This window comes from Myripristis murdjan, chromosome 20 (genome assembly GCF_902150065.1).
Source record: "Myripristis murdjan chromosome 20, fMyrMur1.1, whole genome shotgun sequence".
In the NCBI taxonomy this organism is placed as follows: domain Eukaryota; kingdom Metazoa; phylum Chordata; class Actinopteri; order Holocentriformes; family Holocentridae; genus Myripristis; species Myripristis murdjan.
This window is the reverse complement of record NC_043999.1, coordinates 20,448,373-20,472,844: the sequence shown is the minus strand read 5'-3', so window position 1 is coordinate 20,472,844 and position 24,472 is coordinate 20,448,373. Positions and strand designations below refer to the sequence as shown.

Sequence of the window (24,472 nt, the reverse complement as noted above, 5' to 3'; positions counted from 1 at the left end):
GAGGGAGGGAGGGAGGGAGGGGGGAAGGATGGAGACAGAGGATGTTTTGGAAGTGTGTTGTTGAGGAAAGCCAGCAGACAGTACCACACATCTGGGCTGCGAGACGTTAGCAGAGACCCCCTGCTGAGGCAAACCCTGCAGTCACCGCTCATCTACAAAGAGAAAATGGAATTACCTCACAGGAGAGAGAGAGAGAGAAAAAAAAAAGAGGGAGAGAGAACACAGTCTATCTCCCTGTCTCTGGCAGGGCAAAGAAGGGCTTTTTGAGGAAAATAATAATAATAAACTGCATATTTACATCACTAAACTGTATTCTGCCGGTCTCCATCAAATGTGTTCATTCTTTACAATAATGCATGAGGGTATCGAGTATTAACAAAGGATCACTGCTTGAAGCCTAGCAGAACAAATCATGTGGATGCCATCTAGTTTGTGTTTGTAGAAAGCAAGAAATAATGAAATAAGGGAAAACTACAGCACCAAGACATCACTCCGTGGCTCTGTGAGGGTGTGTGGGGGATTTCCTGGCTCCTTGCCACTCATCATCCAGAGGCGAAGCTCAACGTTTCTCCCTGCACACCATCATATTGACCTTGACTCACCGCCTAAACCCTCCAACGATTCAACAACAGCAAAAAACACCCTCTGAGATTCTATTTCATAGTCTGCCATAAAAGCAGGGCTGGTGTCTTACCACATCCTAGAGAAGGTGTCATCAGCATATGGTGAACATCATTACCCTGCTGCTCAAACCACAGGATGAGCACCACTGCTCTATTACCATGAATGGTTATCATCTTGGAAGGCAGAGCTACAACTGCAATGTGATTTTACAAAACCATTAAACCAACTAGCTGTCAGTTAAATGAGAATGAAGCCTCTGTGGGTGGTGTTTTTTTCTAAGGTCAGCCATGGACATGTTCTACTATTTATTAAAAAACAAACACATAAACAAAAAAAAAAGCATCACTTTCAGTCCTGGGAAACACGACAACCAGGTGTTTACACAGCTTTCATGAACTGGGTACAGACTGAATAAGTATCATGATATAACAACTGGCAAAATGGAGGAATTCCTGTAGCAGTGAAATACTTAAAAGAATAAAAGAATACAAAAAGAATTATGACTCTTTTTTCAAGTGTTTTTTCTTTCTTTTTCAAAATGAATTGCACTTCAGAATTATTTGGCTCATTAAGATGAAGTTCAAATAAGCCCTCACTTTGCATTCAGTTTGCAGGTTCAACTCTCAGATTCACACTGACATTGAAATTTTGCTGTAGTGGAAAAAAAACAGGGAATGCCAAAAAGTTGCATTTGAGCATACCACAAAGACTACAGCCAATGGCCAGCTACCATTTATGTTCTGCACCTATAGGAGAGGAAATAACTCTCCATACCAGCTGGTGGCAGTATTCTGTATTCATCATTCAAAAAGGGAAACGACAAGACCCAGGAATGCTGACCAGACATGGCTGTATGGACCATAAACAAAGCAGCGTTTGCTTACCATTTTCACACTGTTCTCACTCACCATAGACGGTTTGGTAATTCAGCTACCCCTAATCGAGTATATGTCTGATAAGTTGCAAATGGCACCGGCATATTCAGCCATTGGTCTTTTGGTTGTGCAAGAAGAAAGGAAGACGCGGTAGTGAAAAATAATTCTGTTTCTCTTCTCGAGCACTGACTCACAAAGCTGAACAGCCAATCGAAGTGATCTCTCTTACCAAACGGCTCCATAGCTTTTCAACATGTTCAACCAGCTGAAAGGCCACCAACAGGGGTCCAAATATGGGGTCCAAAAGTGTGGAACACACTGCAAAAACTAGGGCCACAGATGCTCGCTGATGGCCGCCCATCGGCTTGGTGTGTCATGGCCTAAAGCTGCTCACGTGACCTGCCCCTGCTGGGCCTGGCAATTTCAGCTCTAAGAACTGATCTTAGCTTTTTGCCTGTGATCACAGCACTTCATGGAAGAGCAGACAAAGACACATTGACAACTGGAAATGCGTGGCATTTCCATTTTCAGTCAATGTTGCTCAATAAAGAACAGCCATTTTTAGAAATTAATTTTCCAGCTGCTGTAAACCAGGATTGATGTGATTCTTGACAACCAAAGTCTTGTGGTAACAGTGCCAAAAAAAAATCTGGGAAGATGGGCAACCGAGCCACATAATTATGAAAGTATCTTGAAATCTCAAGCCCATCCACCAATTAGCCCACATACCATGACTCAGGGTGTTTGAGTGAGTATGAGTGTTGGGGGTGGAGGTACAGCGACAGAGAGATGCATTGTGGCACTGCGTCCTGCTCATATGGGTCAGGGGTCACTCAGCCCACTACCCAGAGATTGCCAAGCTAGCCAGCACCCCCCATCCATGCCCCCCCAATCCCCACCCCATCCATCCAGAGAAAAGTTCCAGTAGCAGGCCAGCCACTATAAAACCATTGTTCTGCACAGTCCCTGCTAGAGAGAGGGCCTGCCTTGTCATCTATAACTGCCCAGTCACATGCCTGGGGTCTTTAGAAAAAGGAACCACATCATCAGCTGGCCGTCGGCCCGCCTGTCACACTGAAAACATGACCACATGCTGAACCCTCTGACTGCCAGCCTCCTCCCAATTTACATCGTCTATGTTTTCTGGCTGGTCTGACATCCATCCTTTGCCACGCGATGCCTGCCACACACAGCACCCACAGGTCTCAGTTCCCAAAATCCCACAGTGGGCAGGAGTCTCAAAATAAGTGTCTCATATTACCAAAAACTACAATGCAAAATATCCTGAGTTTGCCATTTTTAAGTCTGTGCTTTTCTGAACGATGTACCATAGAATCCAGGTAAAAATTACACTGTTCAAAATCCCTTTTACAGAGCCAATTCCCTAACACTGAGACATAAACTTTCCCAGGCTCTAGCATCTCCAAACTGACAGCATTGCTCTCTCTTTGTCCTCTGAATGGCCTGTAAAGGGCCTTGGTTGGGTAATTGATCGTCAAAGAGCTGCTTCTGTAGAGGGCAATTCAATTTCCACTGGGCATGTCTTGCCACATCAGTGAGAATGGCACTACTGTCTTGCCCGGCCAGCCATGACATGTAAAGGCAGCTCTGTCTGCCAAAACTTCAACAATCCACTGGCAGAACGACTCAAGTGTGGGGCAGGAATCAGGGTACCCTGTCACCTACCATAAGGTGGCCTTGTTCTTGTCAGTGGTGCTGACAGGGGTCTGTAGCATGGGTGCTGTTGTGTTGTAAGGAGGTAGCGAACAGGGTAAGTGGGTTGAGAGGGAACCCTGGAACACAGCACCCATGGAAGGAACAAACAGCCAATGGATCAGGGCCCAAGTGGGCAAAGAGATGTAGGAATTGTTTCAGAGAAGGTGGATGAGACCTGCTGCTGATCCCATCCAGGAAAGGGATCTGGACTTGCAGCTAGATTTTGAGCAAAGGATCTAATACTGTGACAAGAATGGCAATATAAAGTAGTTTTCCCTCTTAGGAAATCCTAGATATTGAGCTGCAGCCCCTCTTGCACAATCTACACTCTATTGTCTCAAAGCATAAAATCCATTTAAAACCCATTGGCTTCTCTAAATCTACATCTTCTTTGTGACTGGCATTGATCTAATGAGGTACATCAAATAAGGATAATGGCTTTACTCTGGATTTACCTCATCAGTGTACTACATGAAAAGACAAAGTGTCTGTGTCTATGTTCAAGATCAATCATCCCTTATTACTCCCTTTTAGATGATGCATCTCAGAGCTAACTTCAGGATGTCTGTGTGAAGTGGTTTTCTTCCCTTTGAGAATATTCTCAAACATCACCACAAATAGAGCTCACTAAACATAGCCTAAGCACAAACTATGACCAAATAGGCGCTGTGGTGGTTGCTGTCTGACTTGGATAAGTCACCATGGCTGCAAACACCCACTCACTTTAGATCAATAAGGCCACGACAGCCTGGGGATTGGCTGGCGGATCAACAATGAACCTCTCTATTGGCCACTGGGAGGGGGTCCTGGCCTGGGCCACGCAGTCGCCACCCTCCCAAACCCTAATAAAGACAGATTACTCGCCTTTCAATTAATGTCAGTTGCTTGAGGGAAGAAACACAAACAAGGAGGGTGGACTTTGTGAATTAAAGACATGGAACAAAGCAGATCTACAAACCCAACATCCTCTTGCACTCGTCCAAACGTAAACATGTACAGGCATCTGGCACCCTGACTGCCTTGGGAAAATCCACAGTACAGCAGACATGATGCTAGACAAACACACACACACTCACACACACACCATGGGTCAAAAGGGGCAGCATATGAATACATTGTCCACCAAGATGAGAAATGTTGGAGCATGCTGGTATGGAATGAACAGGATTCTGGGGGGATGGGTGGGGGTAACCCAGGAACATACAGTACACAACACAACCCCTTAATCCAGATATGTAAGAAGATTGCATTCTAGTGTGTGTACGTGTGTGTGCGCATGTGTGTGTGCGCACACAAAGGCGGGGGCAGTCTGTCGAGGCATTGGCTGACCCGTAAGCCCCCCTGTCCTACAGTTGCTGGAGCGTGAAGCTTACCCAGTAAAGCCCATAGTACTTTTAGATGATTATCGCACTCTGGACTCCTCCATCCTACTTGTCTAATCCAGAAAAAAACAGTGTTCTAAGTAGTGGCTTCATCAAAACAAAAAAACACAGACACACACACACACACAAAGTCTTATCTTATCCACTGATGCACCAAAACAAACTCTCATACAGAAAGTAACAGTAACTATCAACATAAGGAACTGAAAACACACTCTGCTCGTACAACTGAGTTTAGACAGCAGACACACACGCCATCATAACCCAACTTTAATCACAGGTGTGAAACTTGACACGGTTACTTTTCATGAATTTGATCACAGACAGTGTTGCTGCAACCAGTACAACACACAACGTCATGGTAACTTTTCCAGCATTTTAACATGAACACGGGTATTAGTAATGACACTTGTTAAGGCTCTGCTGTTGTTAATGCTGGCTCGCTTGGAAGACTCTGTTACACTTCAATGGAACAGAAACGTCATTAGTTTCACCTGTGTTTACCTGCTGGTTCATGTCAAAATGGCTGCAGTGAAAAAGACTCATCATCATCAAAACTTTTACTAACACAGCCGTTTACACACCATAGACCTAAGTCATCAAACTGCAAACAGAAAAAAAAGCTCATACATATCTGTGTTGCTCAAATAAACAAGCCTCAAGGACCTTTACTGATAGAGGAAAACATATTTTTTCCAGAGCTGATAACGGCAGCAGGTAGTCATCACACTGTCTCGGTTCCTTCCTGTCTCTGGCTGCATCTCACTGTTTGTCTGACACAAGTTCAAATTGGCCTCCGTGGGAATACAGTTAATTCCCAGTCAGGCTTTGCTGATGGCGACGCCTACACAGTTCTGATCGGGTAGCGAAATGAAAGGATCGCGCAGAAGTCGGGGTCAGTTTTGTGTATGTAAACAGGCATTATTATGCTGCGCCTGTCTGAGCAGATGGTTAGCAGGACCAGGGTCGAGTGAGGTCAGCTGTTTAATGTCGCTCCACTGTGGATACATCACCAGAACGGATTCAGACTATGTAAGGTCTCTCTGCAGATAGCAATCACTGCCCTCCCTCCCCGGGCAAAAAAACACAGAGGAAGAGAGTACAGCGGCAGCCTGCAGGAAGAGTGAGAGAGGCTGAGCCAATTATGTTTTAATCACGGTATTAATTAATTAATCGTTTTGTATTAATTTGGGTAATCTCCTCAATTTCCTAATACTCTGTCACAGCGTTTCATCCGGCGAGAATTATCACGTCTGTCTTTCTGTAAGTAGGTTATGTAAAACTGGGTGTATTCCAGAGCAGGACTGCTGATCTGAGACCAGCCCACCTCCTAAAAAATGCAATATGAAACATTTTCTCATTGCTATACTGTACATCTCGGAAATTAGTTGTCATGATACAATTGAACACATGCAAAAAAAAAAAAAAAAAAACTTAACAGCTGAAACATAAGTGTTGAATTCAGTACAGTCTGCCTTATAATTTCCTTCCAATTACTCAACTCATGGGTTGAAGAAACAGCCTGCAATGCATCAAAAGAAGTGTGGCGAGAAAATATTTGACCATGAAAACAGAAATTAGCGAATACGAATACATTTGAACATATTGCGTGTCATTTCAAATTTGTTCAAACTTGATTTCTGGAAAATGTGACAGTCCTAATTTATATGGCAAATAGTGCCTGCTGTCTACTTTTAAAGCTTAGCTGATTAGACCTATTCCAAAAGAAAAGCTGGGACCTGCATATTTTACCTAAACACACACACACACACACACACACACACACACACACACACCTGATGGTCTGCTACAGCTTGATACTTAAAAAGAAATGTCCATGTAAACAGCATTTTCCAATTACCTTAACCCAAATAAGATCATACTCAGTGTAAGCAATGCTGACTGACATGGGGAGTATTCCAACTTTAGCCAGGTCACTGAAGGGTATTTCAGCCATGTATACACCTTTGAGTTTTTGCGACACAGATTGCGACACATATGGCAGTCCAACTGTTTTAAGGCTCATGAATGCTGAGTTTTAAAACACACTTAGAATTATAAACTGTCAGTGAGTTTAAAAGCACATTTCACTTTGTGAGCCAGGGCTCGGTATCTGATACCAAGTTTACCCAGTGTTAAAAAAAAAAATCTAAATCACATTGTTATCAACACTCACGCCCATTAGACACTAAAATGGGATGCCTGTGTGTGTAAGAAATAGTTCAGTGTGACAGTGGAGAGCAACTACAGAAGGATTGACTTTATTTCACTCCCTCATGATTTTGTCTATGAGGTTCCTCTTCTGAAGCTCATGGTTTGGTGCCGTTATCTATTTAAAATTCTCTTTAAAAAAATGCTGAGCTTCAAAAAACAACTCAAGTATCAGTTGTGAAAGTTCTGGACTTTAAAACACACTTGGAGGAATCAGCTGTAGTGTAACAGTAAGAGAAGGCATGACCCAGTCACATTGTACAATATTATCTGCTCCTCCAGCAGCCATTATTTACTCTGATTTCAACTACATTGTTAAGAGACTGACTTCATTTCTAACACTAAGACAGACATACTACATTACCCACAATTCTTTAAACAAGTTCGACCAATCAGAGAGCTGTTGCCAAGGTGATAGGGACTGTGAGTGTGTCTGTACTGTTAGCCCGAGAGTAGCATGGATATAGAATGCATAGCAGATTAAAATGTATTCCCATACCAAACATTACTGAGGTCTTCATCAATGTTAATATGAAAGAGAAGATTATAAGAGAAACCCTCCCCTGTGAAAAGACTGACCACAAGCACAGCGCCAAAGAACCAGGAGGTTTCTGACGTTCCCTTCACTCTGATTAGGTCCAAGACCGGCAGGAGTGCAACAAAATGGAGCAAGTTCAGATGGAAATAGAACTGCACTCCCTGAGATGGTAAATGAGGAGAGACGAGCATCTGAATATGACCCTTCTAATATGAGGTCTGCTCACGGGAGGAAAAGAGAGACAGAAGAGGAGCTTTTCAGATCATGACAGACATCCATCAAGATCTTCCTGCTCTCAATCCTCCTCTGAGAAGGTGGGCAAAATGGTCAGATCCTCCTGGCCCCAGTGCTCACCTGGGAGGCTGAGGTGCTGCTGTAGGAGGGAGGAGGAGGAGAGCTGGTGCTGATACTCAGCTCACTGTCATACAGCTATAATATGACACCAAAAGAGTTCAAGTCATACTGACAAGAGCGTAAAAAATAGATATTCACCTGCTACTTTGTTGAAGATTAAGGTTGAACCATCCAAAAAGTATTCGTAGCATGACATATTTATTGATATGAAAAAAATCACAGATTATTACTGTAGGGTAACTACAGTCTTTGATAATGACAGTGACGAAACAGTGAATAAATATAGTTCACATGGATCCCTGATAGTTACCAATGCAGTGATCGGGCGGCTGTCAGCCTGGGTATCTCAGCTGAGGAACCAGTAGCCTAATTAATGATGAACTAATCCATCTGTGATCTAAATTTGACTTTACTCTCTGACATTACTACATTATTAACTAAGTATTAAACAGAAATTAATTGTGACCCTTGATAGTCACTGATGACAGCGAACCTTAGAGTGTCTCCGGTTAGGAATGACTGATTATTGGTGAGCTGACATGACCGCCGTGACCCAAAAGACGATGATGATTCCTCTTTCTTTCTGTCTTTTATTCCTTTCGGTCATTCTATCTTTCTTTCTGCTGAGTGTTTCTGCTGATTCTTGCTTTGAAGAAGCAGATATAGCAGACCCTGATCTGGACCAGGCCGACCTGTAATATCTACTGGTACGGTGGTGATAGTGTATTGCATAATGGTTTATTTGGGACACAGTACACTGTCGAGGTACAATGACTAAGACAGAAAAGGTACTGCATGAGGGCCTTGTGCTTGTGTTTCTGCTGTGTCTGTCTAATTGAATCACACACTAACACACACACACAATCCTTGGGACAGTCTATTCTCACACTGTTCCACATAGTACCCGTCTGTGCAGTCTGAAATGTCTGACATTGTGGTGTCTCACTGACATGATGTTTGAGCTGTCCTCTGTGCTCATTGTGGGTCTAATACGTCTCCAGTTTTGGGTTATTTGTATTGGGTCTTTGTACTTGACATACCAAGAGTTAAACAGTCCAGTTCCTAAACTGACTTCTTTGCTATGAATTTCAGCTGAAATGAGCATTGTTAGAGGAGGAGCACTGGCAAGCATACACATATTCATGTCTTTTATGCATCTATTCAACATAGATAATGATAACTTTACCAAGCCTCACACAGAGTGAGAAAAAAGAAGCTGTGTGTGTAATGGAAGTGGTGGCAGCGTGAAAAATCTGAAACCACAAAGCAGCCTCCTGAAGGACCCTTCCCTGTTTACATCTTCACAAAGTCTCAAGGGTTTTAATTCACAATGAATCTTGTGCACACACACTGACAAGACATCACAGAAACAAATACAAACCTTGTAAATACTGCAAGTGCTACCCAACTAAAACAGCTCCTTAAGCCAAATAAACACAGAATAACATTTTACACCATCACTATTCCCTACTGTTCCTCCCCAGTCTCTGTGTATAAGAGGCTAGCTCGGCTCTGTGCATTTGGACTGAAACTCTATAATCCCTCCCTAACAGAATAATCAACAAGCTGTCAATCAATCAGACAGGGCGGTGATCAAACCAGCCAATGGCGTTGAGGGGCCGCCAGAGCATGAAGGGAACACCGGGACATCCGTTACCACTGACATATCCGTCGCATTAACAGACACTGGGAAGTGTTTCTCTGCCAATCACATGCAAGGACGCCATCGGCTTGTGGCCTTGGAAGTCTCTTCCTTGTGCCAGAGAGCTTTGAGGCCAGTTATCAGCCTCGCCTCCTAGTGTCTGTGTTATCGGTGAGCTATTTCTGCACTGCTTTGAGTAAACGCACAGTCATATCTACTGGCAGTGCATCCCCAAAAGCCAGAGCTTGGATGGCAGACTCCCTACTGAGCTCGGAGCCCCTGAGGGTACAATTATCCAGGATGCGTGTTGATGCTGTGTTTAAATTGGATTGTTGTGGTTTGGCGTTTGAAATGACTGTTGGAGTACAGAACTGTAAAGCTGGCAGAAGGATCTAGACTCATCCACAGTAACAGCGTGCCCTCTCTCTGTGTCCTCTTTGTTTGCTTTTTTTTTTTTTTTTGAGAGCAGCCCTCTCTTCAGTATTGGCGGCTGGTGGAAAGTTCTGAGGACAAAAAAAAAACACAGAGTCTCTGGAAAGTCAATTCAGTGGCAAAAGTCACAGACACGGCGTCACAGGTCTGGTGAGAGCAGCAGATCCCCCAAAGCTACAAACACACAGCAGCCCACAAAACCAGGACTGACCATGAAACAGCTTCGGGATCCATTGATACAAAAAAAAAAAAAAAAAAAAAACATCCATCACTCCACTGAGAGCAGGTCAATACATTGAACAGTGCATGGTAATTTAAAGAAATACATCTGCCTGTCCCCCAGTAAGTCCTCTACACCATACAGCACCCCTGGACACCGAAACAGATGCCAACAGCTGCAATCTGATAGATGGTGACAAACCAATCCCAATCTCCCTTTCACAGTAAATGACCTCTGGCGAGATAGCAGCTAGCAGTTCATATTTCTGCGCTGTTCGATTCAGGGCTGCTCCTCTGTCTCCTTGGCAGCCACGCTAGGTAATTAACATTAGCAGTGGCATATGACAGACACAATACGTGCCCCTCGACGCTCGAAGACGCCCACGCTCCAGTGCTTCCACCGGTCCGCCTCCACACTGGCAACAAGCAGCAGCAGTGCCCCTCCTGAGAGACGCAGTCAGATGAGCAGAGAACCACCGGATGGCTCAAAAATGTTGTCTTTGATCTGCAGTAATGTGCTGCATTGTTCCACTAAATGTTATCCCTGCGATACAAGCTATAATCCACAGAGTGCCACAAGCCAAAGTGGCCGAAACAGATAAACGGAGACAAGTGTGACAAGAAGGTGCGAGACGAGACAAGATTCACACTTTCATTTAAACAGACTGCACAGGACCATTTTTGACTTTGCTTATTACGCTATTAATCTCGCACAACAGGCTGAGAATTGTGTTTAGTGCAGCAACATGTGAAACGCAAGAGAACAAGTCTGTGCACTGGGAGGACAACAAAAGAGAAGCATTGCAAGAGGAACCTTCACCTCTGAAGCAGGCTTTGCTGCAACCCTTCAAATCTGAGTCAGTCTCTACGGAGGCTAAACGCCAGCATGGGCGAAAGAGGAGGGGAGCTGCAGCGGAGAGGGGAAAGAAACACAAAGCTAAGCACTGTGGGGAGCGATGGCGCTCCACTTTAGCGCTCTGCTGACTCTGATCCCCCAAGGTGGATTCGGAGGTAATAGGAGAAATCGGAAACATGGCACGCAACACAAAAAAGCACCGCTTAACACAGCTGGGGCCAAAAACACTTTTATAGCCGGAACATGATATCTAAAAGACTTCTCTGTCACTGCGCTAACGGCCACAAGCCTCTCATAACACACACAGCTCTGCGTGGGATATTAGGGGGGGGGGGGTAGTTCTCCAGGCTGGGCTCGCTGTCCTCTGAGGCCGGAGTGTAAGCATAGCTTGACCTGTCCGCTCATCCAAAACAGGAGGCCGCTGGGGGGGAAATCACTACCAGCTGTTTGAAAGTCTCCAGACACAGCCAGCATCAGTTATGTAACCGTGCAGCGAGAGCACGGCGCCCCGAGCATCTTCACTTGTATGCAAACACAGATCTGTGGCTGGCACTGGTCAGGGGAAGGGGAGAGAGGGGGGGGGGTGTCCACAGTTCCTCGCCAAATAAAACCCACACAAATACACCCACACGTGCCCGACACCATATCAAACACATACAAGTATAAACAACAGTTGGTGCTGCCAGTCTGAACTGTTCACATATAAACGCCACAGTGGTCAGAGAGAGAAAACGATCCAGCAACCAGAGGGGTGTGAGATGGCGACGCGTCCAGCTGACATGCCTAAGTGGCATCACATTGAGGAAACAGCACTGATGAGGCCTGTAGTGAAAGTCCAGATATGAGACGGCAGAGAGTGGTCGGGTGATATGCCGGCTGAGCGGCACGGCTGTCCAGGAGGAGAGAGGGACAGAGGAGGGAAGCAGAAACGCAGAGGGAAACAGAAACGCAGGGCCAGAGAGGCTTTCTTACCTTCTCCTCTGTGAACATGCTGTCCCAGTCCACTGAACCACACGAGTCGGCCAAAGCCCAGAGAGAGGGAGGGAGAGCGAATGGCACGAGAGGAACTGAATAAACCACACCGAGCAATGGAGTGAGAGAGAGAGAGAGAGTAAGAGCGAGGGAGAGGGGGAGGGGGTGAGCAAATTAAACAGGTGATGTATCCCGGTTGTCCGCTGGGTGAATAAATGCCACACAGCATCACAAGCCCATGGGCAGAGCAGCGCTGTGGAAGCCCACGGAGAGAGAGACAGAGCGAGTCTCTCCTCAGTCAACGCCGCTCTTCAGTTCCAGGACATGATGGTTCTTACAGCGGGGAAAAATTATTTATTTTTTTTTCAGCAACTGAAGTTTTGTCTTGTTCTGTGAGTAGCTCAACGATTTGATTTTTACAGCTCACTGTGATTCATGCGCTTCCAGGTTGCCGATTCCACATTTTCACATCACCTTCATTGTCCCTGATCACGGCTCGTGGTGCTTAATTGTTTTTATTTTGACATGGCCGGAGAAAAATTTCCGGTGTTGTGTTTGGAGTCAGGAAGGGATTTTAGCCTGTCGTACTCTTCATCAACAAGCTGCTACCACAACTCAGACAATTTAATCTGCTTGCGTTTCGATGTTGTAAATGTTACATGTTTGTTTAACAATATTCAATCAGATAGTGGGGTAAACACCAAACTGTATTTTCTGGAATTTTTTTTGACACTAAAGAGGCGTCCTTCCTCTCCCAGAATTCCTCCAGTCCTCATGGGAAGGATTAAAAGAAGAAGATCCCATACGTTACAAAACAGACATGAGTCTCCCTAACCCACAGACTGATCTGTCAATCTCTGCTGTTGTGGTCATCTTGAGGGCTCAGCCCCTCAGGGCCCTGCTGGCTCTAATCCTCTTGTTGTACTGCAGAAGCAAGGCTCAGGGTGGAGAGAGAGGGGGGGGTTAAAGGTCCTCACAGGTTGGACTGTTGACTCGGGACACCCCAGGTTTCCTCACTGCTGCCCTGCCCCGCACATATAGATCACTTCTAACAACATCGCTGAGTGTGAAGAGACAGGTGAGCAGCGAGGAATATGACGTGGACAGAGGAGGAGGAAGCAACAGACACAGCAAGCACATAAAAGTAGAAGAGAAACTGGAAGCTCACTTCAGGCGCAGACGGGAGAGAGAAAACGGGAAAGTACAAGGCAGGCAGACAGAGGAGAGGCAGCTGATGCACTATTTGCCTGAGTTTAATATTAGATTAGGGTTAGATTAACTCCAATGGTTCACTTTTGATGTGAAAGCAGACCCTCATTGATTTAGCCGGCCTGTTCACTAACTGTACTAGTGTGTGTGTGTGTGTGTGTGTGTGTGTGTGTGTGTGTGTGTAGGCACTGAGGCAGGAATGTCAAGAATGCACTGGAAAACAAGTAGGGGCCTCCTTTTGAGCCGGTGCTGGAGTAAGACTGTCGGCACAGCTCCAGATTACGGGGCACAGCAGACAGGAGGAAGCTGCACTCCACTTCACAGCGCAGCAGCACACACTCACATTCAGTGGTATTTACACGGCCATTATCTAATTAGACCATACACTTTCTTCTACTTAATTCAGAGATTTCAGCTTATTTGGAAATTGGCTGTCGTAAAGAGTGCTATGCTGTGTGTTCAAATTTTAGACTGCGTCCGTGGCAGAGAATGCATTTAACAGAACATGTAATTAGCAGTTTATTGTGTGGGGCTCTGATGTTTCAGAACAGGTTTTTGTACAGTAAACTGAAGCGCTTCCCGTGACTCTCGAGGAACAAAACGAGACAAAAAAAGGCTTTTCGAGGCACAAGACAGTTCTCACCAGTGCTATGCTTTATAATAACAATAGACACCGAAAAAAAAACGCACATCTGTGGCCATTACTGATCCATTTCACTGCACCAAAACAGCAGAATATCACACAAATGAGGGTGAATATGTTTGCAAGGTACTCTCAGGGGTGTCTTGCTACTTTCCCGGCCGCCCACACACAGCAGTCTATTTCAATATGCCGTTAAGCCCCTGATACACATTCACAACCTTTGCTCTGTTACGCAAGTCAGCAAATACACAACTAAGCAGAACCAAGCCAAAGTGCACACACACACACACACACACACACACACATGCCCTTGTGCACTCAAGTCACTCGTAGCAGGAAAAACAGAACCAGTGCAACAATGAACAGTCCATTCAGACGCTCAGACGGCACGGCGTTCAGTTTTAACGCCCTCCTCTTTAACGGTGACCTTGTAATGCTGCTCTTTCGAGTCATTCATCTCCACGCGGCAGCCGTGGCGGTGGCTTTACGGCTCGCGGGCTCTACTCCTAATCTCCAGATTCACCCAAACATGAAAACATGTCTGTCTGGCCTCCTGTCCCCGGGTCTCCGTCCTCCCACAGGGCTACAGCGGCTCTGTCACGGCCCAGGGCCCTCTCACTTTGTCCCTGTCTGACGACCCCCGCCCCGCCCCCCGCCTCCTCCACCCCCAAGGCGCTGCCAGAGAGTAGGCGACATTACCCAAGACCACACAGTGGGCTGGAGCAGACAGAGGAACAGCAACTCACTGTAGCCTCGACTCAGCTGTTTCCCTTTTTCTTTCTTCTGTGGAATTCGTCAGGATCCGTTCACAAGCCAGTTATGTCATGGCGGCTGTGAGCAGGTCTTTTAGCATATTTCAGTCAAGACAAGTGATACATGAGCGTGGTTTATTTTAGAGCAGTGAGTGATATGGCTTGTAATCTCGGTTTTATTCATAAAGAAAGCGCTGCACACAACCATGCGATGAAACGTGCTGTATTCGAGAGAGAAGAGGGAGGGAGGCCGTCGTTCATACCTTGTTTTGAGTTTTATGTTGTGTGACGGTATCAAGGCGAGGCGTGGGGCTTGTGAAGGTCAGATATCATTACCAGCAGACAGTAAGTGAGCGCAGGGCAGCCCGCTGGCTCCAGAGTGCAAAGCCACAGACACAAACACGTCCAGGGCCACCGCACGTCTTCCCCTCTGTGACACATCTCGGAGGGAGAAAACAACAATCTGGCCTCGCACACAATCCCACACATCAGCCTTCATCCACTCATTAAGTCCCTGCGCTGTGGAAAGCAAAGACAACATTTCCCTCACCAAAACTGTTGTTTTCACGAAGCACCAGCCTCCAGACTTACTCCATTTGCGAGAAGTGATGAGTTAAACCATTTCAAAACAACCTATCTCAAAAAAACACAATGAGGCCTTGTAGCGATAGAGACTTCACGGTCGTGTTTTAATTGAATCGTAAAATAGGCAAAGCAGCGGCGTTTTTAAAACAGCGTGGCCACGGAGAAACCAAATATATTGAAGTGAAAAACAGGCTTCGAATCATATGGTTTGCCACGTTCTCTTAAGAAAGCGCACGCCGCCCTGATGCCAGGCTCTTGAGAAGTGAGGAAAAGAGGTTTATTTTGCCAATCCCTTAAGAGCATAGGAGCTGTGCTTTTAGACGAGCTGCGAGCCGGGGTGCTTCGCAACTAAATAGGATTCAGATTCAGGGATGGCTGTGCCAATAAACCCAGCGACCCCTCATGGTGTTTGGGTGGGGGGGGGGGGGTGGCGGACCATCAGCTGCTCCTGTTGCCAGAGCCCCAGAGATCAGCACATCACAAAAGGAAAGTATGGAAAGACACCAAGGCCTTAACTGTCACCCGGTGATCAAATCAAATCAATTAAAGGCGCCCAGCTGGCATCCGAGCACCGGCTTGTCACTGACACTTCCCTCACACAAATCCTTCCATCCATCCATTCATCCATCCATCCATCCATCCGCTCCTTCTCACCCCTGCAGAGTGAGACTTCATTTCGTGGGGGAGGACAGAGATTGAGGGAAGATGACATTGGAGGATAAAAAAAAAAAGAGACAGGCATTTGGGCAGTTACATTGCCTTAGCACCAATTTTCCCCCAAAAACTGCTTCAGTGCTGTCACAGATTGAGCCTCTCTCTCCCTCTCTGCCTGTCTGTGTCTATCTCACTCTATCACACAATTTGCCTGCACCCAGCCAATGACAGGAAGGAGCAGAAACGGGGGAGTTAAAAGAATTGGTTTTCGGCTGGGTCCATTCACTTGCCTGGCAACGGGCCAAACAGGAAAAACTAACACAAGACCACAAAAAAAACACAAAGAGAGAGGGAGAGGGAGTGGGCTCCACCTGCCCCTGCGACCCCCGCATTGAGCTTCACCGGGACTTTGGCGGAATCACGTCTGCTGTCTGCTCCTCATCCGCCCCGCCACCACTACTGTAGCCCGGCAAAAGAATACTCCAAAAAGCCGGCCATGCAAATGTAAATGCCCGAGACCAAAATGTGTGTTTATTTTGGCCCATGTGATTTGACAGGCGTGAAATTAATTCAAAAAAGGTTGGTGAAAGCAGGCAGCAGCAGAGAGGAGGAATCTTCCTCCCCCCCGCAGCAAAAGAAGGTTTTGAGATATTTCAATTGCCACCAAACGACAACAGTGAGCCATCTTGCATCTTACGGGCTTTCAAACTGTAAACTGTGGTAGTGGGCTTCCATTCTCACTTCCCTGCAGTCCACATGGCGCATCGCACATGGCACTCACGCTCACACACACGGGTCCCCACGGCGGGGCGACTGGGGGCTACAGACTGATCCTCGGCAGATATGACCTAGTTTCCATTCAAGCCCGTCTCTCTTTGTTCGGCTCCATGGTGGAGGAGGCTGCCGCTGACTGTGGAACAAAGAGCACAAGCAGCAGTTGGAGCCTTGAAACGAGCTGACCCTGCCTGGTGGGTACACCCACCCCCAAAAAAATGGCTCTGCGTTCATCAGACACCAAGGAATCCTGCTTAGATTTATGCTCTCTGAATCTTCCCTCCTTTGATCTGTTGCCGCTGGAGACGAGGGAGGACAAACTCCAGATTTTGACCATCCACCCCTGTTCTGCTGGTGTTGGGTGATGAGAGCAAGATCAGGGACAGAGGATGAGTTATCAGTCTAAGGAATGAAAAGATGAAGGGAGGGCGAGAATCAAGTGTCAGTTTTCCATCAGGGGTATCAGGAGGGTTGGTTGGGATCTGTGTGCTAGAATGATGCTGTCTGAAGCATCAACAGATACATCCAGGGCTTCGTCACTGAAAAGTACTGAACTCTACAAGGGTATCTAAGCTAGAAACCCCAGCAGACATCACCTGCTGTCACACAAAGAAATCGCTAAGTTTAAATACCAGAATTGAAGCTGACAGCTTCAGGTCTACATAACCAGACGGCTGCCATTCCTCGCCACCTGAAGACTCAATTACAGAACCCTCCATTAACCAGTGGAGCCATGAACAGACCATTTAGTCTTTAATGATCCAATTGTAACAGCCACCCTGCCCAAAATCACATCTGTACAAGCCGGGCAAATTCCCCTTCAAGGGCAATGGCAGAGGATTTTAATGGGCACCTGCAACTGTTGCCGCTCTCGTCAAATCTGGCAAATGAGGCAAAAAGTGTTTGAGGCAGTGTGGTGGAATAAAAGAGGCTATTCTCCACAGGGGCTGACGGATGAATCCGGCTCTGCAGGAGACAGTGACAGAGGAACATGCAATCTCTCAACAGCTAATATGGCACAATCTGATGGGGGTGAGGACCGTTTCCTACAGCTGTCCCAGGAAAAATGAATGACACGAGCGCAGAGTGGGAAATGAACAAAGAGTCGGATGAGAGAAAGGGAGAAAGTGCTTACAATACAATCATCCACTCCATGCTATTACAAAGCAGAGAACAACAGAGTCAAATTTTGTCCAATTTCCTGCTTTTAAATGAATAGTTCACTCCAAAATGGAAATTCAGTCATTATCTACTCACCCTCGCATCATTCAAAAATCAGACAAAGTTTGTGGGTCCACCAAGCCCACTGTAGTCTCCCAAACTACTGAAGTTAAAGTGGCCATCTTTTTATAGCACCAAAATCCATAAAATGCCCCAATTTAAAAAAAAAAAAAAAAAAAAAAAAAATCTCTATATCTGCCATATTTTTTTATTTAACATGATCTGGTCATGCACAGACCCTACCACTGGAATATACATTTTGGGGTTAAGTGTTTCTTGAAATTACTAAGGAATGCACAAACTCCCAGTTTGTGACAATGTGGTGACACGCAAAGCAGAAATGGTGGGTATGCCATTTCCAAATAACACAGCGAAACAGCAGCCTCTCCTACCTGCATATGCTCTGTTGAGCTGCTGCTCAAGTCATCCCCGGACTCCGAGTCGTTGCGGAGCTTGTTTGACCCCTCCACTGGCGAGTCGCTCGATGGCGGCGTCTTGTCACTGTCCGGGCTTTTGTTGTGGCCGTTCCCCACTTTGGCAGGGGGTGAGTCTGCCCGTGTCCGAGGCAACGTGGAATTATTGGCGTGGTGATGGTTGTTGTTGTTGTGAAGGAGCACCAGCTCAGCCACCACCTTGCAGTGATGGGGACTCCCCACATTCTGGTTAGCATCCTTGGACAGAGCGGGCGGTGTGACGCGGTCAGAGGACGGTGACGGGGTGGAAGAAGGCGACGGGCGCCCAAAGCTGGACATTTCCTGCTGGGGCCTGTTAAGGTTCTCATTGGAGGCCCGGCAGATATCCAGAACAGTGGGCTTGGCTCTTGGGGTGGGCTTCTGGGGGGGCATGAGCGCCCGGCGCACCTCTCTGACATACTGAGCTGGCACATAAAAAGCCTTAGTGCCCTCCTCCTTCCTCACCTGCCACCAGTCCTCGTTGGTCTTCCTCACCAGCATGTAGCACTCTCCCTGGCGGATGGTCACCATCTTGTCCTTGGCCTTGTACTCGTAGTCATACTCCACCTCGATGTAGACCTGGCCCGGGGCAATGGGCAGCCCCTCTCTGTCGGCCATGACTGCTAGTGTGACCGCTTGAACTCTGACCTCAGCTGCTCAGCGACCCAGGCCTGGAGGGATCCTCATGTCTGACTGGGGAACTGCTTGGCTGTGGGAGAAGAGAGAGATGTGTTTTGTTTTAGTACGGCATCACAAGCTACACTCCAAAGATACTGAAGGCACAAGGCCTTGAGGCCAGATTTGGACAGAGTTTCAAAAAAGAGTTAATTTTAATGCTTTTTAGGACCTTTTCAAGGTCACTTTTAACACAATTTCATACTAATTTTGGGGGAATATAATCTTTTGTTAATTAAATGGGTATTGCAGCTAGGTGTAAAAGTGAGCACTATATATTTGGTCTTGTGCTGAAGTCAGTATTTGGTTAGAATATGTTTGGTTATCGACTGCATAATCCCAACAGAGTCTTTTGGCTTAGATACCAGTGGCTGCTGGAAAATATAACCAGGATTATTTTTTTTGTTTTTGTTTTTTGTTTTTTTACTTTTTACACAGAACTTGGAGCAGGCAAGGCCAAGGATTTTTGTGGATTTTTCTCTACAGATGTTGAAGTGGATATTCTGGTTTCTTGCGTGCATGTAAATGTGGTGTATAAGAGTAAAATATGAAGGAAGTATCAGGTTCAGCAGTAGATTTAGAGTTTTGTAACATCAGAAAAGTTGACTTTCATGCAGTAGAGCTCAATCAATTTTGACAAAAAGAAATTAAAAGATGTTTAAATAAAATCGAGGCTTCATAAATTAAACTTTAAGACTCTTTAATGACTTTTAAGGCCTACTAATTCTAAAATTGAATTTAAGACATTTTGCGACTTTTTAAGGACATGCGGACACCCTGCTTGAAAACATGAACAAACACACACCAAGGCAGACAAACATGCTCCAATTCCATGAGTATTCACCACATGGTTTCAAATCCAACCTTATTACTCACCTAATTACCATGACCACAGTCTGCTGCTACTGTAACAGACACCACCAAACTCATATTATGTCATGAACTACATCCACAGAAATTCTGTATCAGTGAGCTGGCAAAAGAGCACCGCAGGGCAACTCCTCCCTCTGATTACCAAAACCCACAACGGGACATCAACACACACTGCTGTGGTAACCGATGCGACCACATAGGATATCCACCTTGGTAACCTGAGCCACCTCTGCAGAGCCACAGGTGATGACAATACGACCACACACACTGATCCTGCATGCGATCCGATGACAACAGCGGCGACACTGGACTCCCTGGGGCTTTAATTCCCTCAGAGACTGTGTCCAAAAATAAAGCTTTTTGGGGATTCTTACAGCGTCGTGTACCATTATACATTAATACGGTTACACGGCGCACTCTGAGACCTTTAAAAAGTAAAGACGGGGATAGGAGCTAACCCCCTATAGGATATGTTAGTCAGTGTATATGAGTCAGAGGACAGCTGGGCCCATTCCTGCTGGGTTTGTTTTGGGATGAGGAGATGGCCTGTCATAGATCTGTCTGTCAGAGCGTATCCCCTTGTCGGTTAACCTAAAAATACTGCTTCATCCCGGGTCTGGGGCTCTCCCGCCGCGGAGGAGCTGCTACCGTGACTGCCGCGACTCCCTCATATCAAATTCTCTTTCTTCCTCCCTGAAATAGCAGCCGGCGTGGACCGACATCCTGGAAGCGGAGGCGGTAAAAGCAGGTGCTTTTAGTGAGGCGTGAGAACATGCCGCTGAATCTATAAGGGGCTCCCTCCTCATGTAAAGGAATATGTACACACACACTCTCAACGTCAGAGGCGGACTGACAGCTACACACCCAGAATAGATTTACGATGGCGAGAGCTGTCTGGGCCGAAGTGGGAGATGACAGAGGGGCTGAGGGAGAGGGAGACGAGAGGAGATGGGCCGCATGTTAATAATGGCCTTAAGTAGTTTCTGTTTTATCTGTTCCAACACTGTAAAGCACACACACAGTGTTATGTAATGCCTGGGGCTTTTAGTGTGTGTGCCTGGCTGTGCTCTGGGCCTGTCCCAACAGAAACCTCAGCCATGAAGTCACACACACACACACACACACACACATCCAAGCATTTATGAATGACTGTCTCTCAGTAGGAGAAGACAGTGCAAGCACAGTCAGCGTCTGATTACGAGCTGCAGAGTGTGTGTGGAGTTACACCAGGGTTGGGAATCAGTCACGCATCCCCCGCGTCATCACCCCTCCTGCCCCTGTTTCTACAGTTCACAGCATCACCACAAGTGCCTGAGATGTAAAGTCATGGGCTTCAGTCATACATCACACCACAATTTTACAGTGATGCCGCACTGCGATGTTACAAACTGTGATTATGGAAACGTTTTTGGGGTTGCTGCGTGCCTACTGTGCTCTCAGATGAAAGATAACACCTCAAATAAGTGACGCGGCAGCACCAGCGTGTTGCATTTCCTGTGTTATAAGTGTGTGTGACAATACCATGCAGTTCAAGATAGCTCTATCTGTTGTGCCTACAAGCAGCTGCTCTCTACATACCATTATCATCTGAAAGTGGAGACACTTATCCAAAAGATTAAGGCTCTGAAATCTCAACCAGCATTTCCCACAGTTGCATTTCCCACTAGGACAGGGTTGTGGTCAACTACCTTGATCTCTAAAACACCAGATCACACTGAGCAAAATTATGACATCAGACAGAATTGGACTATATAATGAAAAGACTAAATTTGGTCATGATTTTTAACAGCCTCAACGTTTTAGGAGTATATCAATTTCACATCAGGTTGTCTGTATAGTATTAATAGGGTTTACATCCTACTGTATCAATGAAACCTAGAGGAACTCCAGAGACCAGACAGGAGCAGTAACACGGCTGGGTATCCAGCATTAGATCATCCATCTTGGCAGGGGCCCACAACAGACTGACTCACTCCGCTTTGACAAAAACTACCGTTAACCGTAAGTTAAGACTGGCTGCTCGGACACAATATAGCCAAGACTTACAGCTCCGCTCAGGGCTCAGCCCCCGCTTCTTTCCTCTGTCCAAACTGGCATGGTGTCTTTCATATTCTGCAGACTTCTGGCAGAGGACCCGAGAGAGTGAATATTTCACTGCAAATGAATTCCCGTCACTGCATGGTGCCAGAACAAAAGTGAAGTCTCGGAGGAGCGCTCCAGCCAACTTGTTGCTCTGTGGAAAATCAAAGTGTGCCACTTAAGAGCGGCTGTTCAGAAAAAGGGTCGGCACAGCTCAGCATCGCAGCCACTGTCGCTCTTTCTGTCTGTTTCCAGCGGCACAATCCTCCTTGTCCTTATTCCCAGATGCTGTGTGGGGCTCAGTCGTCCTAAAGAGCGGGTCAGCTTCACTACTCTTTCAAACTTTTTCATATTCTGTTGATTTTCATGAAACCATAGCCCCAAATTCAAAGGGATTTTGTCCTGGGAACCTTCATACAAAATGATGCTTTGTTTTGTGTTAAATATTAAATTGTTTAAATGTCCTTGAATTGTCCCTGACAAATAGATTGAATATGGTGAGATTAAACCATAATATTAAAATACTTACTCAAACATTTGTCTGTGTTGCACCAATTTCTAGTGAATTAAATTACAGTGAAATCAAACTATTTCTCATTTTGCTGAGGCCACGACTCCTGTGGGGTCGGACCCCACTTTGAAAACCACTGCACTACACAATGAATGAAACAGAAGTTTACTGTACCTACTCTTACCTCCCCACCTCCAGACCTAATCCATGCTTTTGTACACTGTCAAATATATTACTGCAACACACTTTTCTCTGGACCCCTTTGTTGACTTAAACCATGTTTGCATGTTGCCACACTGGTTTATGAAATGTTCCACATAAATAACACATTATCCGGGTGAAAACTGTGGACAGGCATGCAATTCAAATAAAAATCCAAACTGATAACAAAAGCTATTTTTAGATGGGGATGGGGTTCCACGGGGTTAAATCATGTGCATATCTATTTTGTGGGTAGGGTGGAAAAGGTGAGGCTGGCTCTTTCCTAAAACTCTCCATGAATATAAATCCATGCCTTGGAGTTCAAGAATACACTAAATTGCATATATAATCACGAGACACAGCAGGGAAAAAAACAGCATTAAGCATCACTGTAGGGATCACGACCTGCGCTTTTGTCTGCATACATCTGCTGGCCAGCCACTGAGGCAGCAAAACACCCTGAGACTCGGACTGCCTTTGTCCCCGTGCTTCATTCAAAACAGATGTGGCCAAGTATCCATTCCAACATGTGCTGCTGCTGCTGCTGCTGCATTTCAACTCGCCTATGCGGGTATTCACTGCATATAGGTGGGTAGACGCATTCCACGAAAAAGCAGTGTCCTTTTCAAATTATGTCATGCAAAGCCCTGACAACAAGCAGCCTGGCTCAGTGAGGCGTGGGGGGCTGAGCGGCCAGAGCATGACCGGGGTGGGTTGGGTGGGGTGGTCGTGGTGGTGGTGGGTAGGCTGGAGAGGGAGGGGGGGTGCTGCCCCGCCGGAGGGAAACTATAGGTGGGGGGCAGGGGTCCCTCGTCTACCACCCTTAAATGGGCTGGAGAAATTCAAGTCAACACAAAGAATTTAATGCATATGCATTTCTAACAAAGGACTCCGCTTCGACATCGCCAAGGATTCCCAGGACCGAGAAAAGGGCAGGGACGTGCCCGCTGGGAAACACCTCGCTGCATGCACCGTTAATGGGGACAAATGTTGAGGGGCATTGCGGCCAAAACACACAGCAACAAAATAAACCGGACAAATCTATAGGTGAGTGCCGGATAATCAGTGCACAATCTCAACACAGCATGGAATATTTAATCGGCTAAAAAAAAAAAACACCAAGCCTGCATCAACAAGCGTGTTATTTGGATTATTTAGCCCCTCTCTAGAAGGCAGTGGTATGTCAATTTCCAGAGCCTGCGCGCTTGGACGAACGCACTGCAGGTTCACTCGGATACAAGCCCTCCGCTTCCCAGCGGCGTGCATGGCAACAAAGTAACTCCGAAAGACACCAATAACCTGTCAGTGGTCAAACAGCGGACGAAGCGGACACGAAATGAGCCATACTGACCTTCAAAAACCCCCGGACCGTGCCCGAGTTCACTCTGAGTCGAGCGGCAAGGTAGTTGAGACGGAACTTTTCCCACCTATCTCAGTGTCGGCGGCTCCGGCAGAGTCTGCAGAGCTCCAGTCAGTCCGTCTGTTCGCAATCCCCCGCCTCTCCGCCGAGCTGCCAAGCCACACGCGAAAACACTCACCGCTTCCGGCCGCGAATTTCAACATAAAACTCCGTATTGACGAGCGTGTTTGCGCAGTACGCCTGTTTGTTGTGAGAGGGTGGGGGTTGAAACTTTATAATACTCCCATAATTAAAGCACAAAGGGGAGATGGAAGCTATAGGTCACTGTGCATTAAATAACTTTTTTTGTTTGTTCGTTTGTTTTTTAAAATGAGCATTCCTTATTTGTCAGCAGCTCACTGTCTGTACTTTTAGTAATTACCTAAAAAAGTGGGTACTATCAGGGTTATTTTGTGAAAGAAGAGCCGGAGGGGGTGAGGTCGCAGGGTGGGGTTTATATAAAATTTGCAAGGGGAGTCCGAGTGCGGTCTTTTGTTATTCATGGTTGTAAATCTTGAAAGAAAAGAAGAGTAGAAGAAAGACTTCCTTTCATTCTCTGGCACTGCAGGAGTTTGCTGTTTCCACCCATATTAATCTCACGTTTATATTTTGCTATTTTGTGT

At 46.2% G+C, this 24,472-nt stretch overlaps 1 protein-coding gene across 5 annotated transcripts in view; it reads right to left on the bottom strand.

Moving 5' to 3' along the window:
• arhgap12b (Rho GTPase activating protein 12b) overlaps positions 1–23,964 on the bottom strand; it is a 59,319-nt gene extending 35,355 nt beyond the window's left edge. For 2 of the 5 annotated variants that reach the window (XM_030078875.1, XM_030078880.1), the window contains exons 1-2: positions 23,802–23,959; positions 18,052–18,820 (exon numbers count right to left, since the gene is read on the bottom strand). In XM_030078875.1, coding sequence (XP_029934735.1) covers positions 18,052–18,729 — 678 coding nt within the window. In that variant the 5' untranslated portion in view covers positions 18,730–18,820; positions 23,802–23,959. Of the gene's footprint in view, positions 1–18,051; positions 18,821–23,801 lie in introns of all 5 variants that reach the window. The other 3 variants (XM_030078877.1, XM_030078878.1, XM_030078879.1) reach the window with 3 other exon arrangements.
• Positions 23,965–24,472: the final 508 nt, after the last annotated feature.